The sequence below is a fragment of the Oncorhynchus mykiss genome, chromosome 2 (genome assembly GCF_013265735.2).
Source record: "Oncorhynchus mykiss isolate Arlee chromosome 2, USDA_OmykA_1.1, whole genome shotgun sequence".
In the NCBI taxonomy this organism is placed as follows: Eukaryota; Metazoa; Chordata; class Actinopteri; order Salmoniformes; family Salmonidae; genus Oncorhynchus; species Oncorhynchus mykiss.
In genome coordinates this window covers 85,748,412-85,766,074 of record NC_048566.1, presented here as the reverse complement: position 1 = coordinate 85,766,074, position 17,663 = coordinate 85,748,412, and the positions used below count along the sequence as shown (strand labels likewise).

Here is a 17,663-nt window from a genome sequence, read left to right as displayed (position 1 = left end):
CCCATGTTCTGTGACAGGGAATGGAGGATTCGGAATGACTGCACCAAGACAGAATTTCATATTTATTTGTTCAACACGGATACAAGATTTAAATATAAAACTTGAAATCAACTAGTCATCTTTCATCTGATGTTGTGAGACTAAAATCAAAAGTAGAAATTAGTTTAATCTTGAATCAATTTATGCTCTCATTCCCAACTCCCCCAGTCTAACTTCACAGGGACTGCCTTTCTTCAGCTACCCTGTCAGACCCCTATGTTTTGCTAGGTACCGTTTGTCCCCTCGGCTGGCCCAAACAGCACTGCCTTCCCATTCCGCTGTAACCCCATAGCGTGCCTACCTTGTACAGTACAGAGACTTACAAAGCTTAACAGCTGCGTGTGCTGGCTTCTTCCCACTACTACCTAACCTTTTCTTGAAGGGTTCAGCTCCCTCCATTTCTCAAGTCAGAGTGGAGGTCTGTCCACAACTTGAAGAGTAGGAATGACACATGCCAGCCCTGCCACAGACAATCAACATATGCAACATTCCCACTAAGGGAAACATATCTTCCTGTTAGTTGGGTACAATGTAAATCTAAAAATAAAATCTACACTGTAGGCCTCAGGTGTCAAGAGTACAAAAAAATAACATTTTTTTTACTGGGCACTTAGGTCTGGAGCATGAAATGCAAACACTTGATCCAAGTTAAAAAGTAGTAGTGGTTCCAGCTTTGTGTTCACTGGTCAGTGGATTCCCACAGCTAACTTGGTCAATGTCAAAACTAAAGATGCACACAACTGACTTCTGTTTAGCCAAGTGTAAATACAACCATGTGTGGTTTGGGGTAGTTGTGTGGGAGAGAAATGGTTTTGTTCCTCGTTCCATTGAATGCAAATGTACGTCAGTTAGAAAATAGGTATGCAAATTGTCTGAAATGTACCTGGAAACTGAGTATTTGGAAAGTACAGTATGGATGTCAAATCCCCATATGTGCAGTTCGAGACCAGAATACATAATGTAAACTGCATTGTGGTTTTGGACACATGAACAAGTTAATAAAATGGTTCTCCCTTACATTTTATTACTCTTAAGTTTATTTTTAAATGGATCTCTATGCATACAACAAACAAAGGCATTTAACAAACACTAACATGGACTTTGAAACAAAAGGGGATTCATCCCCTGTGAGGAAGCCATGTATTGTTACAAAACTGTTGGGGGAGAAAAAAAACTTGTTACAGAAATAATTTTCAAGCACAATGTGGAAGTGAAAACAGCAGACGATGCATGACACTTCTACATCCCTTTCAGTATCAGAACTGGTAAAATAAAGCACTGAAGTTTCCAAATCCAGCGGCAAACACTATCTTTTCACAAAAATGATTGAAAGTTCTACATTTACGGAGCAGCTTGTTAAGAAAATGAATGTGCCCCTGAACTAAACTAAATGGCCCACTCACTACTGATTGGTAATCAAGCATCAGGCTCAGTGTACGTCCTGAGTGGGGAGTCCGTAGAGTTTGGGGTCTGTTTTGAAGTCACCTGGCCACGGTCGGGTTTATGAACTGAACTGCTGTGCTGAACAGATTACGGAGCAGTAGGGGGGCGTGCTCACACACCCCCTTCACCAAGGTCAGAGTGAGGGCCATGATCACCTTCTCCTGGGGTAGATAGTCCAGCACGGGGCCCAGGCCCTGCTTCTTCACCCACTCCACTTCCAGGGCTAGGTGGTGCTTCCATAGCTGGGGAAACACAGACAGACTCGTGACATACTTATGGATTGAATTTATACCCGTTACTAGATTTATATTTTATAACCCCTGTGGTTTCAATTCACAGCAGCAACACCATGATTTGGACATACATTCCTAAACACAAACATTATACATCTACACTGAACAAAAATCTAAATGCAACATGCAAAAATGTATGGTTTTACTCAGTTACAGTTCATAAGGAAATCAGTCAATTGAAATCAATTGGATTTCACATGACCAGGCAGGGGAGCCGGGAACAGTCACCCACTGGGAAGCCAGGCCCAGCCAATGTGTTATTCCCTCACAAAAAGGGCTTTACTACAGACAGAAATACTCCAGTTTCATCAGTTGCCCAGGTGGCTGGTCTCAGACAATCCCAAGAAGAAGCCGGATGTTGAGATCCTGGGCTGGCATGGTTACACGTGGTCTGAGATGGTTGGATGTACTGCCAAATTCTCTAAAAATGACATTGGAGGTAGCTTATTGTAGATAAATTAACATTAAGTTCTCTGGCAACAGCTCTAGTGGACGTTCCTGCAGTCAGCATGCCAATTGCACGCTCTCTTATAATACGAGACATCTGTGGCATTGTGTTGTGTGACAAACTGCACATTTTAGAGGCCTTTTATTGTTCCCAGCAGAAGGGGTGGTGTACCTGTGTAATGATGCGGTTTACAGTGGCTTGCAAAAGTATTCATCCCCTTGGCATTTTTCCTATTTTGTTGCTTTACAACCTGGATTTTTTTTTGGGGGGGGGGGCTCAACAAAGTACAAAGTACCCCCCCCCAAAAGTCAGTACTTTGTTGAGCCAATTTTTGCAGCAATTACAGCTGCAAGTATCTTGAGGTATGTCAATAGAAGCTTGGCACATCTAGCCACTGGGATTTTTGTCCATTCTTCAAAGCGAACTGCTCCGGCACCTTCAAGTTGGATTGGTTCCGCTGGTGTACAGCAATCTTTAAGTCATACCACAGATTCTCAATTGGATTGACAACAGGCCCTCCGATTTGACACACTGAACTCTATCAGAGAAGTAGTTGGTAAACCAGGCGAGGCAATAATTTGAGAAACCAAGGCTGTCGAGTCTGCCAATAAGAATGTTGAGGCCAGGTCGATGAATACGACTGCACAGTAATGTCTCTTATCGATGGCGGTTATGATGTCGTTTAGAACCTTGAGCGTGGCTGAGGTGCACCCATGACCAGCTCTGAAACCAGATTACATAGCGGAGAAGGTATGGTGGGATTCGAAATGGTCAGTAATCTGTTAACTTGGCTTTCGAAGACCTTAGAAAGACAGGGTAGGATAGATATAGGTATGTAGCAGTTTGGGTCTAGAGTGTCACCCCCTTTGAAAAGGGGGATGACCACGGCAGCTTTCCAATCTTTGGGAATCTCAGAAGATACGAAAGATAGGTTGAACAGGCTAGTAATAGGGGTTGCAACAATTTCGGCAGATAATTTTAGAAAGAGAGGGTCCAGATTGTCTAGCCCGGCTGATTTGTAGTGGTCCAGATTTTGCAGCTGAACTTTTGCAGGAGAAATGGTGGGGGCTTTGGCGGGTTGCTGTGGAGGGTGCCGGGCAGTTGACCAGGGTAGGGGTAGCCATGTGGAAAGCATGGCCAGCCGTAGAGAAATGCTTATTGAAATTCTCAATTATAGTGGATTTATCGGTGGTGACAATGTTTCCTAGCCTCAGAGCAGTGGGCAGCTGGGAGGAGGTGCTCTTATTCTCCATGGACTTTAGTGTCCCAGAACTTTTTTGAGTTAGTACTACAGGATGCAAATTTGTTTGAAAAAGCTTGCCTTAGCTTTTCTAACTGCCGGTGTATATTTGTTCCTAACTTCCCTGAAAAGTTGCATATCACGGGGGCTATTCGATGCTAATGCAGAACGCCACAGGATGTTTTTTGTGCTGGTCAAGGGCAGACAGGTCTGGCGTGAACCAAGGACTATATCAATTCCTAGTTCTACATTTTTTGAGAGGGGCATGCTTATTTAAGATGGTGAGGAAGGCACTTTTAAAGAATAGCCAGGCATCATCTACTAACGGGATGAGATCAATGTCATTCCAGGATACCCCGGCCAGGTTGATTAGAAAGGCCTGCTCGCAGAAGTGTTTCAGGGAGTGTTTGACAGTGATGAGGGGTGGTCGTTTGGTCGCAGACCCATTACGGATGCAGGCAATGAGGCAGTGATCGCTGAGATCTTGATTGAAAACAGCAGAGGTGTATTTGGAGGGCGAATTAGTTAAGATTACATCTATGAGGGTGCCCGTGTTTACTGATTTGGGGTTGTACCTCGTAGGTTAATTGATCATTTGTATGAGATTGAGGGCATCAAGCTTAGTTTGTAGGATGGCCGGGGTGTTAAGCATGTCCCAGTTTAGGTCACCTAGTAGCACGAGCTCAGAAGATAGATGGGGGGGCAATCAGTTCACATATAGTATCGAGGGCACAGCTGGGGGCCGAGGGAGGTCTATAGCAAGCGGCAACAGTGAGAGACGTGTTTCTGGAAAGGTGAATTTTTAGAAGTAGAAGCTCAAATTGTTTGGGTACAGACTTAGAAAGTAATACAGAACATCTTTGCAGTTCTATCTTGGCGGAAAACGTTATAGTTAGCAATGGAGTTCAGGGTTTTTGGTGGTTTTCCTTGGCAGAGTGTGCTAAAGCAGAGAGTAAAACAAACTTAGGGAGTAGGCTTCTAATGTTAACATGCATGAAACCAAGGCTTTTACGTTTACAGAAGTCAACAAATGAGGGCACCTGGGGGGTGGGAGTGGAGCTAGGCACTGCAGGACCTGGATTAACCTCCACATCACCAGAGGAACAGAGGAGAAGTAGGATATGGGTACGGCTAAAGTCTATACGAACTGGCCGTCTAGCACGTTCAGAACAGAGAGTTTGGGGTTCTGGGCAGGATAGCATAGATTCAAGGCATAGTGTACAGACAAAGGTATGGTAGGATGTGAGTACATTGGAGGTAAACCTAGGCATTGAGTAATGAAGAGAGATAGTCTCTAGAGATGTTTAATGTCATTGCATATGTAGGAGGTGGAACAACATGGTTGGTTAAGGCATATTGAGCAGGGCTAGAGGCTCTACAGTGAAATAAGACAGCAATCGCTAACCAGGACAGTAATGGACAAGGCATATTGATTAGAGAGAAGCATGCGTAGGCAAGTGAACATATGGGTCCAGTGAGTGGTTGGGCTGGCTGGGGACATGGCAATTGACAGTTAGCAGGCTAACAGTTAGTAGGCCGGAGCTAAACAAGCTAGCAGCTAGTAGACCAGGACAAGCTAGCAGTTAGCAGGCCGGGTTAGCAAGCAAGCAGTTAGCATGGGCTAGCAGTTAATAGACCAGGGCAAGCTAGCAGTTAGTAGACCAGGGCAAGCTAGTAGTTAGCAGACCGGGTTAGCAAGCAAGCATTTAGCAAGGGCTAGCCGTTAGCAGACCGGGCAGGCAAGCTAGCAGTTAGCAGACCAGGGCCCGGCAGTTAGCAGGCCGGGTTAGCAAGCAAGCATTTAGCAAGGGCTAGCAGTTAGCAGACCGGGCAGGCAAGCTAGCAGTTAGCAGACCAGGGCCTGGCAGTTTAGCAGTTAGCAGACCGGGTTAGCTAGAAAGTTAGCCTTTGAGGGGGGGTGGTGTAAGTCTGTTTTTGCCTCTTCGTGCGGTGACGTCGATAGACCAGTCGATTGAATGGTGCTCCGTGGGATGTTCAAAGTTTCAGATATTTTTTTATAACCCAACCCTGATCTGTACTTCTCCACAACTTTGTCCCTGACCTGTTTGGAGAGCTCCTTGGTCTTCATGGTGCCCCTTGCTTAGTGGTGTTGCAGACTCTGGGGCCTTTCAGAACAGGTGTATATATACACACTTAGATCATGTGACACTTAAATAAAGTCCACCTGTGTGCAATCAAACTAATTATGTGACTTCTGAAGGTAATTGGTTGCTGCTGACATGTATACTGTTGAGTCATCAGCCTACATAGACACACAGGCTTTATTCAAGGTCGGTGGAAGGTCAATGGTAAAAACAGAAAACAATAATGGCCCTAGCCGGCTCGGCTGCCCTGCGGTACACCACACTCAACTGAATTTGCATGAGAGAAGCTTCCATTAACGAACACCCTCTGTTTTCTATTAGATAGGTAACTAGATCCATTATAAGGCAGAGGACGCAAATCCATAACACCTAAGTTTTTTCAGCAATATGTTAGGATCAATTACATCAAAAGCTGCACTGAAGTATAAAAAAAATATGTCATTTGTGTCAGTGCCGAGCATGTTGAGCCCTTCCCATTAAGCATGCTGAAAGTCTGTTAACTTGTTTTCTGTAAAATAACTTTGATCAAACAATTTTTTTCCAAAAGTTTGCTAAACACTTAACAGGCTGATTGGTCGGCTGTTTGAACCATTAAAGGGTGCTCTGCTATTCTTGGGCAGCGTAATGACCTTTGCCTCCCCCATGTCGGAGGGTACACACTGTTTTCTAGACTAAAATTGAAGATGTGGCAAACAGGAGTCAAAGTATTCCACAACCAACCTCAACAATTTACCATCCAGGTTTTCAGTACCGGGTGGTTTGTCCTTATTTATAGATGGCAATACATTTTTTTTGCTTCTTCCACACCCACTTTGTGGAAATCAAAACTACAGTGCTTGTCTTTCATTATTTGTTCCATCATACATGAATATGAAGGCATGTCATTTGTTGTTTGCATGTCATAACTAAATTTGCTAATCTTGTCAACAAAAAAGTTATTAAAGTAGTTGGCAATATCAAAGGGTTTTGTTATGAACAAGCCATCTGCCTCAATGAAGGATGGAACAGAGTTAGCTTTCTTGCCTAGGATTTAATTTAAAGTTCTCCACCGCTTTTTACTATCATTTTGTATATAATTTAACTGTTACATAGTATAGTATATTCTTTTTGTTTAGTGATTTCTAAATTTACTGTATGTTTGCCAGTCTGCTGTGTTGTCAGACTTATTTGCCTCATCCCTCAACCATATAATTTTTTAATTTGTCATCTATCCAGGGGGATTTGCCAGCTTCTTGATATGCCACACCTGTTAGGTGGGTGGATTATCTTGGAAAATGAGAAATGCTCACTAACAAAAATGTAATCAAATTTGTGCACAAAATGTGAGAGAAATAAGCCTTTTGTGCATATGGAAAAAATCTAGGATCTTTTATTTCAGCTCATGAAACATGGAACCAACACTTTACATGTTGCCCTTATTATTTTGTTCAATAAAGTTCTGAGCAATCCAAGTAACAAGGATTCCAGAAACTTACCCCAATGGAATACTTCTGCAGTTTCTTGGTCAGATTCTCAGCAGCCTGGGCCATCACACTACGCTCAAGCTGATCAGCTATTTCAATCAGCCCTGCGGCGACACCTCTCAGGGCTTCTTCATTGGCAGGGTTATCTGGAGGGCAAAGAGCATGTTAGTCAAAATCATATTGAATATGAACAGCTAAAGTATCCACAATTTGATGTCAACACAGTATCATTTTCAATCACTTACACAACAGTTCAACCCAGATGTGCCAGATCCCTGTCACATAGTACAATAAAGCTAAGATGTACAGCAGTATATATATACTGCCCCTTTTCTAATATCCTTTTCATATACAGACAAAAATCCCACTATTTTACCATGCCAGGTTTTTTCCATATCTGAAAGGGGTAGGGGGCAAAAACCATGGGGCAATTCCACAGTAACAGAATGCTGGAACTCAGATGTTTCACTTTAAAATGTATGCCAAACAAAAACTAATGATTGCAAAGTTAAACAAACCATACAAGTCATCCTTGTGCATAGAGTTGTATGGTTTGTTGAACTTTGTAATCATTGTTTTTTTTTGGCATAGTCTCAGGAATCATTATTTTACCATGAAATTGCCCCATGGTAAAATAAAACCCACAAAGATCTAGTCATGATCTGCATTTTCACAGGCCCTGTAACCAAATACAGGTATCAGGTCTGTGTGAATGGTTCTCTGCTTTTTTGTAGGTAAACTCATTAACATACCATTTTTTAAAGGTCCAGTGTAGTCAAAATTAGGTTTCCCCGTGTTTTGTATCATATTGTACAACAGCTGATTAAACTAAAGCTATAAAATGATACATTTCTTTCACAAGTGTTATTTCCTGATAGTTGCTGGTTGAATACAATCTACACAGGATCTTCTAATCAGCAGGTTCACATGGGCGGAAGTTTTGGCTTTCCATGGTGACATCACCATGTGGTAAATTGGTTAATAGACCAATAACAAAAAGAGTTCCAAAGCTCTCTGCTAATGTATTATAGTAAGGTACTTAATTGTTACCCATAAATGTTTTGATATGTATATAAAAACAGCGGCATTGGGCCTTTAACACCTCCCTAATTTGTAATGCAAACAGACCCCATCGTTTAACAACACCCGCCAAACCTCCCAATTTGCCAGTTACGCACTTAATGTATAAAAGGGGTATACCAGCAAATACGTGATCAATAAGGGTCTGTTTGTAGGCGGTCATAAAAACATTGTCTTACATCGTCTGTCTGAAATTAGTGTAAGGCTAGGGATTAATTCTGCTACCATGTTTGCAAAGCACACAGACCAACAACTCATGACCTTCCAGTTACCCATATTCTGCTTGTTTAATCTGGATTTAAGCACAAAACAATATAGAATCAAACTTGTATGGGTCAATCAAGCCCATACTTATGTTAAGGTAACTCATTTACCAAGGTGCATTTGAAACCTGTCACCAGTAGTGTCATTCATTCAGAAAGACACTTTGTGACCTTGGGATTAAGGTTCAATCTGCACATAGCATAGTTCTGAGATATTGAGCATCAAAGATTTCACATCCCACATCTCAGAACTGTTTTGTAGAGAATTCCTCATTCATAACCCATTAAGGTCCTTACTTTAAAAAGGTACCTAAAGTGCAGAGTATCAAAATCCTGAGACATTTGTAAATCTGTTTTTTAGGGGATGCAATTGTAGATAGAACCTTATGGTTCTGAAATGTCAATCTGGGTTTGAGGTTCTGACACTTCTGAATTAGACATGTTGAGTTAAGAATACTATAGCTATTTGAATACATAAATGATAGTGTTATATCTTAGTAAAATAGAATAACACTATTAAATACATTAAGAAATGTATTATGATCATCCGCTGAATTACGGTCACTGAACAATGATGTGACAACATCATTTACTTTAAGATTACTGACTGTTTTTTGCTTGAGTGGCATTATTGCTGGCTTGACTAGCCTGCCCTAGACCATACATAGAGAGAGATGGCAAATACATGTGTATTTGTACAGGCTTGTGATTAAAGATAGAACCTAAAAGCACCAAGTTCAAATTGGTTTATACAGATAGAGCTTTCCGTTTTTTTTCACTTTACGATGTACTATGCAGAAATCACTCCGCCATTTCCTGGCGTAGAGAATCATTGTACCATCTAAACTGCTGTGAGATCTTACCCATAACCAAAAATAGTATTTACAGTTGTTACAAAAGTACAAAAACAAAAGTAAAATAAGCAAAAACGAAACTTGACAACGGGAATCATAGAAATAGCACACCTAAAACAGATTTACCGCTTCTAAGACTTGCTTTCAATGAGAATAACAGCTCTATAACAGACTGTTCTATGTGAATTTGGTCTAGCCGCCTGACAGTTACATATCGCAGCTTTAAAATTTACTTCACATACATATGAAGATCAAATATATGTGACTAACTATTTTTTGACAGAAATGTCAGAACCTTACAGTCTGCAGGTCTTGACTTGTCAAAACTAAGTGAATGTGACTGATGGAATTTCAATCATACTATAAAAGAAAAACGAAAACAAACCAACTCACCGGGCCATGCCTGCGCAGCCTGAGGCTCAAGCCCCTCCAGTAAGATACTACTGCTGCTGCAGAAGTGTCCATCTGTCTGAAGCTCGCCCTCCTCGTGGATGTTAAGACCCAGACCATTGGCGTTTATGTCCTGGGTTAGCTTCAGCTCCCGGGCCAATGAGTCCAGCTCTATGCGGAGCTCCGCACTGCTGCAGCTCTGCTGTTGAAGGAAAGTCAGAAAGACCAGGGGAGTGCACTGAACATCCCCACAGTCCATCGCTGTTCTTCTACAGGGAAAAGCATAACATAGTATATCCATTGCAATTTCATCAGATATAAACTAGCTCTAAAGTTAGAGTTTCCAACGAATGCATTTTCACCAAAGTATTTACTAGCTAGCTGAACGTTACCAAGAGGACACAGTCAGCAGCTAAGTAGTTAACCTGTAGAAGCGCGCTACATTCGATTCAATGGTGTGCGAACAAAACAAGTCTAGCTAGCTAACGTTAGCTAGCTATTTAACGTAACGTTTGCCCGTGTTGATGCTAGCAAATAGCAATACACTCAATACTAACATTTTCTCTGTTCACTCACCGTCTAAAAACAGTAAATATATTAGCTGGTAAAGTTCAGCTTGCTTATTACAACTTGAAATAGCTAACAACACACGCTGATTGACACCGCCGAGTCAGAGCTGTTCGCCTTGCTTGCCAGACAACACACACGCACCCCATCAGTTTGGGAAAATTGGGGGTTTGGGACACCCCCCCCCCCGCCGCGGACTGGTTTTTACTACATATGTGGCTACATTGGGCTGATTCGATTACGCTGGGTCGTGGAGTACCGCCAATGGCCCGTGACATGAGATCAAAAACGGTGAGGGAGGCGCTCTTTCTGAAATATAACACTATCTGCGCCGCTTGGTCATTTGTCAAAGCATGGTGCATTATCCAGAAACATCTATTTTCTATTAAATACATGTTTTATTTTAATTGGGAAGGCAGATAAAGCGTTATCACTTTTGCATTGGAAAACACCGAATCCTACTAATTACATGTGCTTAATTAAGTCACTTTTGTTTTATGCCGACGCCACCGTGGGCTTTAAACGGGGCAACTGATTTACCCCGGGAGGCTAACCGGTTCCAAATCGAATACCCTCAGTTTCGATGCAAAACACGCCTACACGGGCGTCCAGGCGGGATTAACCTAACTCCGTCATTGTAACTACTATAGCGTGTGTGCGCCATTTCTCGGAAGATCCAAACTAATTGCGAAGCTAATTTTTGAAGACTCCATTGAAATGGGCTACTTATTAAATAGGGCAAAACGTGATTGTGAACCATTCCAGCCCTGCGACAACGTTTTCTAAATCCTAAACCAGATTGCATACATACAGGCTATCCTCAGATCAATAATACCAGGTTTCTTTCAACAAGAAAAATACGCGAGTTTGCATGCTGTAATAAAAAAGTGACATGCCCTAACCACACGAAATAGCTGGTCCAAAAACAAGGATTTACAGTAGCATACAATACTTCTCCCATTTCATGACTTGCGCTGACCAATTAACAAAAACTCGATTTTAATGGAAGGATGATGGAACCCAAATTGTTTTGAATCTTCCATTCGCACACGTGATATACTTGTGGGGTTTTCCCTTCAACCCAGTGCTGTGACTGCAAGATAAGGAAGTAAAGTCATGCTAGGAGTCGGGACCAAACTTTTTACTGAGCAAAACATTGGTCTCAATTGTAAAATTACGCAAAAAAAAAATAAGCAATTGCAAATATGGTTAAGTGTGATGAGTGACTGCTTTATCCTTGCATTTAATGTTGAACGACATTTTAGGTCAAATGTAAAATACTGACCCCAAACAAGGTTATTGGTTTAGGTCTGATCATATAAATTGTTAACTCTATGGTGGTTTACGGTCAGAGAAATGAACATGCATATGAGTAATAAACATGCAAGTGGCTACCCCTTGAAATAAAATCTGTCCTTCCACCAGTTATATTAACACAGTTCTGTACCAATAGATAAACTCCTCTAATCCTCTGGAAAGTCCCACAGTTAATGTGGTTTCTGTAATTCCAATGCCCTTTGATAAACAATTAAAGTGTGACTTTAATGAAAGACAAACATGTAAAGCAGCTAAACTGCATTTGTTTCTAGTGTCCTTATGATGAAATACTCTTTAGATGTTTCAGTGGTCTACACTTTCAAAGCCAAACATACTACAAAGAACTCAAGCCCGAGGGCCATTTCATAAGACCTTAAAAGTTTATTTACATTGTAAAAAGCAACAAATCACTGATGTTAATAAAACATTGCTGACTTGGCATTGCACTCACTGGTGTCTGCAGCAGTTCTCAATGGCCCAAATTATTGCAAAGTAAAACCTACTTCTCCACAAAAGTTAAACACTGAACGGCAGAAGTGCTACACAAGGAATTAATGGAGTTTTGCATCAAATCCTCCCCGCTTTGATATAAATTAGTCCAACATACTGCGATTCTACGACACTAATGCACAACATAAAACCACCACAGGCTCTTCTAGGTAACTTTTTACCTTGCTGCTCACCAAGTTACATTGAGCCAGTCTAAGAAGTCCCTTGAGTCAGGGGAAAGTCCAAGACTTTGCAGCAAGGAGAATCAGTGTTCTGGTACTTCCAATAAGGCCCAGCATGTGATCACCTTTCACACTCCATACCCTGGGCATCCAAAGCTCATGGACCGGGCAGCATTCCTACCGACCAGCCTCCGCCCAGCTTTGGGCAAAGACCCTGTATTAATGGGATGCTGTAGACTAGGGGGAAAAGCCTGCTGTGGGGACAGTGTTGACAAACGAGCCTCCTGCAGCTCTCTGTGGAGGAATCGAGAGAGGGTGTTTATGTACATGGAATAAGTCACTTTAATAGTTTGAAAGCATAAATAATTTATTCAGTCTCATACTTTATGTACCCCAGCCTTACTGATCAAGTCATTATATAAACAACCAGCAGACATTTTGTGCAGTGGTGTAAAGAACTTCAAATACTACTTAAGTCATTTTGGGGTTCAGTACTTTACATTTGACAACTTAACGCCATTACATTCCTAAAGAAAATACATTATTTTTATTCCATACATTTTCCCCTGACACCCAGAAGTACTTTTTTGAATACTAAGCAGGACAGGAAAAATGGTCCAATTCACACACGTATCAAGAGAACATCCCTACTGCCTCTGATTTGGCACTCATTAAACACAAATGCTTAATTTGTAAATTGTCGTGTTGGAGTGTGCCCCAGACTATCCGTGAACAAAAAACAAAATCATGCCATCTGGTTTGCCATAAGGAATTTTAAATTATTTACACTTTTGGTACTTAAATGTATTTCCAAATCAAATACTTTTACTCAGGTAGTATTTTACTGGGTGAGTTTTACTTGAGTCATTTTCTGTTAAACCATCTTTACTTTTACTAATGTATGACAATTGGGTACTTTTTCCACCACTGCTTTTGTGCCACAGGGGAGAAATACATTTTTTTCTGTTTCATATTAACTGCGCCCCCTAATGGAGAGTTCAACCAACTTCTATGCAAACGACATCTCTGCTCTCACTTTTCCAGCATGGCTGTCCTGAACCTCTCCACATTGAGCTCTCTGCGCAGTTGAGCAGCAAGCTTCCCAGTCCTCTCCTTCCTCAAAACAGGTTGTCTGCATAGCGCTGACGCAGAGGGTCGTTGAGATGGCTCCGGATCCAGCAGAGTCTGACAGATACACAAAGACAGCTTATCCCAAACAGCTGCTAATGTAGCAAAGGCAAGAGATAAACCTTGGAACATTTGTTGATCTAGAATGAAAAGCAAAATCAGTGTGTTGACTTAGCTTTGTGTGGTACTGGTTAATATCTGTCCCTTCCTAAACTGTGAATACCTCTGCACATTTATTTTGACTAGGCAAGTCAATTAAGAACAATTTCTTATTTACAATGATGGCCTACATTGATCTGGTACTCCCTGTACATAGCTCCATTCTTCTGTATTTTATTCATCATGTTAGTTACTATTTTAAAGACTCTGCATTATTGGGAAAGGTTCATAAGCAATTATTTCACTATAAAGTCTACACCAGCTGCATTCAGCACATGATCAATAAAATGTGATTTAATTTGGATTACAAAAAAATATATTCAGCTGGCATTTCATAAGAAGCTCCATAGATCACATACAAAGCACGCCAAGGAGAAAACAAAACAAGATGGTGTAAAAGAAAAAAGGTTGAAGAGTGCAGACATGACCAAAACAAGTACAGTTAAGTAAATTATGGGTACATGTGGTACCTGAATGAGACTTCTGAAAGCAGGGGAGAGCTCCTGGGGCAGGCTGGGTAACTGTGCCCGTCTGAGACTGTGCCATTCATCTCCATTCTGAGGGAGAGGGGGTGACCCTGCTGCCAGCAGCACAGTCAGGCCTAGTGCAAATATGTCCGCCTTAGGCAGGTTGCTGTAGTCCTGGGCAGCAGGGAGAAGCAGGGGATACAAGGTGTACATTCAAACAAACATAAGTAGTCAATAGAGAGAACTTTTACCGTACCTCATGCAGGACCTCGCTGGCGAGGAAGCGGCTGTCCCCCTCCTCTACTTGTGGACTGCTGCTGGACGTCACATGGCCCAGGTCACCTGCAAAGACAAACAGGAATCATAGATGGCATCTCAATGACGCAGTGCACCAAAGCTAGGAGAGAAAATGTGATATTTAGTGAAAAACTACTACCAATTTTATAAACCACCCCTGTTGAAAGGCCTCCGTCCTCTTCCTCCTCACTCTCACCCGCTCCACCTGCGCTCGAGCATTGGCATATGAAGATATTACCTACAAATAAGAGCATACAAATAAGAGCAGAGTGAGAAACGGTGGAAGTGAGGAGTATACATTGCTGAGAATGAGAATAAATAAAGAGGAGACCTACTGGGTTTAATGTCTAGGTGCACAAGGCCAGAGCTGTGAATATACTTGAGACCCATGGAAACGTGCAGAAGTAGATCCCTCAACTCCAGCTCTGGAAACAGCTCTCCACTTGCCTCCTTCTTTAATATGGCATCGTGGAGACTCCCACCTGCAGTGTTTACAACACAGTACATCGAGATGCGCGCACAAACAAAAAGTCTCATACATCAATCCAGCCATCTTACTGACAAACACTTATTCAACCAAAAAGTCAGTGTTCCTTCCCAATTGTGCAGGTGAGAATGAAACACAACTTTAAAAAATTAATATCCAGTCTACCATCACAATACTCATTCTGTATGATCATGTGATCATCTTCAGCCCATGCTGAGTAATAGCGGACGACATGGGGGTGATGCCCAAGTACAGCATGTGCATACACCTCCTTTAAGGCCAGCTGCCTGAGGTCAAAAGGAGACATCATTTACAAACATTACATACTGCAAATAATAAAATACAACATTTCAACGACCCTCAACATTTGAGATCAGGGGTTTGAAACTCATTCCATAGAGGGCCTAGCGTCTGCAGGTTTTTCCGCCTTTCAATTAAGACTTAAACAACCAGATGAGGGGAGATCTTCACTAATTATTGACCTTAAATTCATCAATCAAGTACAAGGGAGGAGCGAAATCCTGCAGACACTCGGCCCTCCGTGGAATGAGTTTGACATGTGTTGTAGATTATCGTTTTCCTATTCTCACGCTGATCATTTTATTTTTATTTTTTTTTATTTCACCTTTATTTAACCAGGTAGGCTAGTTGAGAACAAGTTCTCATTTGCAACTGCGACCTGGCCAAGATAATCATCAAGATACCTGGCCAATTATCATCAAGATAATCATAAGGCCCAGGCTATTCTTAAACAGTGTGAGGCCGCTGGTGCTGACTCACTCATTGGCAGACCCGGCAAGTGGTCGGCGAGAGCGCTTGATGGCGTACAAGCAGCCGTCCAGCCTCTTCACACACTTGCACACCACTCCAAACTCCCCCGCACCAATATGTCCAAGCTCCAGAAATTCACTCTCATACCTAGACAACATGAAAGCCTGGACAGCCTGCCTCTGCACAGACAGACGGAGGACAAAAGCAGGAAGTGGGAGTGTGAATGGCAGAATTAGGAGGGACAGAGGAAACGGCCAAAAGAGATGAGCTTAGTGACTAAATGAGCCGTGGACAGGCAGGGGAGAGGGAGAGCCAACTGTTCAATGGACAAAGATAGTTTGTACCTTGGACGGGAGAAATGCATCATCATCCTCCTCTGATGACGTATGGCTCGGTTTCATTCTAAAAGATGAGATGATAACTTCACAAAACCCACTCAGTCTCAAAACACTGTAGAGACTCAGATGGCCTTGCTACCATGTGCTATTACACAATCACCAAAACGCAGAAAACAATACCATTTACAATCACAACCAAACCCTTAGTTGGGTTACCTGCATCCATAGTCGTCATCGTCACTCCTCCGACTCTTCCTCTTGTAGTGCTCCCTGGTCCTGCGGAACGTGTCGGGGGTGAAGGGGTTCACATTGACAGAGGGCATGCGGCTGCACTGGGCAGGGTCAGTGGAAGTGGCGAAACGCAGAGCCCTCTGACTGCGGCATATCTTGGTGCTGAAACTGGGCAGAGCTGACTTGGATAGCAGACTCTTGGGTGAAGAGGGATGTGGAGAAATAAATACTTCTGACATGTAAAAATGCACTGAATTCCAGGATTTTACGTTGGAGGTAGCTACACATTGTAATGTGTGATGATTTGAATAGTTTCAGATGAAAGAAATCAAGAAAGTGATCCACGAGGGCACGGTCCTCTGTAGCTAAGTTGATAGAGCATGGCGTTTGCAACGTCAGGATAGCAGGTTTGATTCTTGGGAATACCCAGACGTAAAATGTATGCACACATGACTAAGTCGCTTTGGATAAAAGCATCTGCTAAATGGCATATATTATACATATGATAAATGTCCACACACCTTGGGAGTACTGGGGGAGTCACAGAGCCTCAGTTTCCTCCAGGCGGCATAGGGAATGGGGGTGGTCGGTGAAACTGGGATGGATGGGGATATGGTGAAGCTCCTGGTGCAATGACGCTGCACTATGGGTGTCCTGCACACAGAGTTGGGACTTAGGATCTGAGGATTTATGGAGCTCCATTCATCCAAACTGCTGTCACTACCCTCTTCCTCGCCACAGCTTGAGAAGTCCAAGTTTTGCACCGTCCAGTCACTTCCCATGGCCATCCCTGACTCAAGGAGTTCTAGAAGACAGGCATTGATAGTAAAGTGATTCTTCCATGATGAAACAAAGGGTCAATAAAGGGATAACCTAGTGAAAATGACTTGTTCCTTACCTTGAAAGCAATATGGAGGAGGCTGCTTTCAAGGTAACACATTTATTTTTTAAAAATTAGTTAATTTCTGTTAAAGGGATAATTTAACTAAAACACCCAAATCCCTTGTAGTTCTCACATGGTTACACGCATGGCCTACTAACAAATTCATGTTTGGGAATGGGAGACAGGCGCTTGGATCATACAAAGTTCCAATAGCACTAAATGTATAATGTATTCCTTACTTTTAAATATTTTCCAATGCTTTGAAAGTTTGAATGAATACACTTCTGAATTACTTACGATCAAGTTGCCTACCAGAACACCAGGTTTGAATTTAGCTGAGTATGTTAATAAGCAGATTATATTTAAACTAATTAGAAACGTCATCTATCAAGTTGACCTCTTTACTGCATCCTATTGGCTGAATGTAATGTATGTCATAAATAAACACACCTTATTTTAAAGGCACAGTAGTATGAACATTTTTAGCGTAAACAATTTATTTTATGATTCTAAATAATGCATATAATGACATAATGTCTGTGTCCTATTGATGAACATATTTCTCAACGATTAAAATGATTTATGGACTCATCAACAACACAACTTCTGGCCAGTCTATCATTAGATTACAAATATAACATTCATGAAAAGCAAGGGAGCTTTATGAACACACTTTATCACAAATACCGGTATGTAAATAGGCCACCTATCAAATATTGATCAATCCAC

General features: G+C 41.9%; 2 protein-coding genes across 4 annotated transcripts; both read right to left on the bottom strand.

Annotated features, from left to right (window-relative positions):
• Positions 1-1,043: 1,043 nt before the first annotated feature.
• Positions 1,044-10,450, bottom strand: bida (BH3 interacting domain death agonist). Of its 2 annotated transcripts, none has more exons than XM_036957605.1 (4): positions 10,195-10,450; positions 9,622-9,884; positions 7,044-7,177; positions 1,044-1,724 (listed from the first exon to the last, which is right to left on the bottom strand). In XM_036957605.1, exons 2-4 carry the CDS (start codon positions 9,875-9,877, stop codon positions 1,521-1,523), a joined length of 594 nt encoding a protein of 197 aa, XP_036813500.1. In that variant the 5' UTR covers positions 9,878-9,884; positions 10,195-10,450; the 3' UTR covers positions 1,044-1,520. The 2 variants fall into 2 exon arrangements, with proteins under 2 accessions (XP_036813500.1, XP_021430481.1); XM_021574806.2 differs by having other exon boundaries at positions 1,056-1,724; positions 9,622-9,887; positions 10,195-10,435.
• A 1,413-nt stretch (positions 10,451-11,863) lies between these two features.
• wee2 (WEE2 oocyte meiosis inhibiting kinase) lies at positions 11,864-17,314 on the bottom strand. Of its 2 annotated transcripts, none has more exons than XM_021574777.2 (12): positions 17,232-17,314; positions 16,573-16,856; positions 16,037-16,248; positions 15,827-15,884; positions 15,492-15,661; positions 14,877-14,998; positions 14,560-14,706; positions 14,364-14,462; positions 14,184-14,269; positions 13,931-14,101; positions 13,210-13,358; positions 11,864-12,467 (listed from the first exon to the last, which is right to left on the bottom strand). In XM_021574777.2, the coding sequence occupies exons 2-12, from the start codon at positions 16,837-16,839 to the stop codon at positions 12,302-12,304; spliced, it is 1,647 nt and encodes a 548-aa protein (XP_021430452.2). In that variant the 5' UTR covers positions 16,840-16,856; positions 17,232-17,314; the 3' UTR covers positions 11,864-12,301. The 2 variants fall into 2 exon arrangements, with proteins under 2 accessions (XP_021430452.2, XP_021430448.2); XM_021574773.2 differs by lacking the exon at positions 17,232-17,314 and adding an exon at positions 17,174-17,190.
• Positions 17,315-17,663: the final 349 nt, after the last annotated feature.

Coding starts and splice junctions, on each gene's coding strand:
- bida (XM_036957605.1), bottom strand. CDS start 9,877: ATGGACTGTGGGGATGTTCAGTGCACTCCCCTGGTCTTTCTGACTTTC. Junction 7,178..9,621: donor GGCTGCGCAGGCATGGCCCG/GTGAGTTGGTTT, acceptor TTTGCCCTCCAG/ATAACCCTGCCAATGAAGAA. Junction 1,725..7,043: donor TGCAGAAGTATTCCATTGGG/GTAAGTTTCTGG, acceptor GTGTTTCCCCAG/CTATGGAAGCACCACCTAGC.
- wee2 (XM_021574777.2), bottom strand. CDS start 16,839: ATGGCCATGGGAAGTGACTGGACGGTGCAAAACTTGGACTTCTCAAGC. Junction 14,270..14,363: donor AGGGGTGGTTTATAAAATTG/GTAGTAGTTTTT, acceptor TTGTCTTTGCAG/GTGACCTGGGCCATGTGACG. Junction 12,468..13,209: donor AGGACAGCCATGCTGGAAAA/GTGAGAGCAGAG, acceptor ATTCCTCCACAG/AGAGCTGCAGGAGGCTCGTT.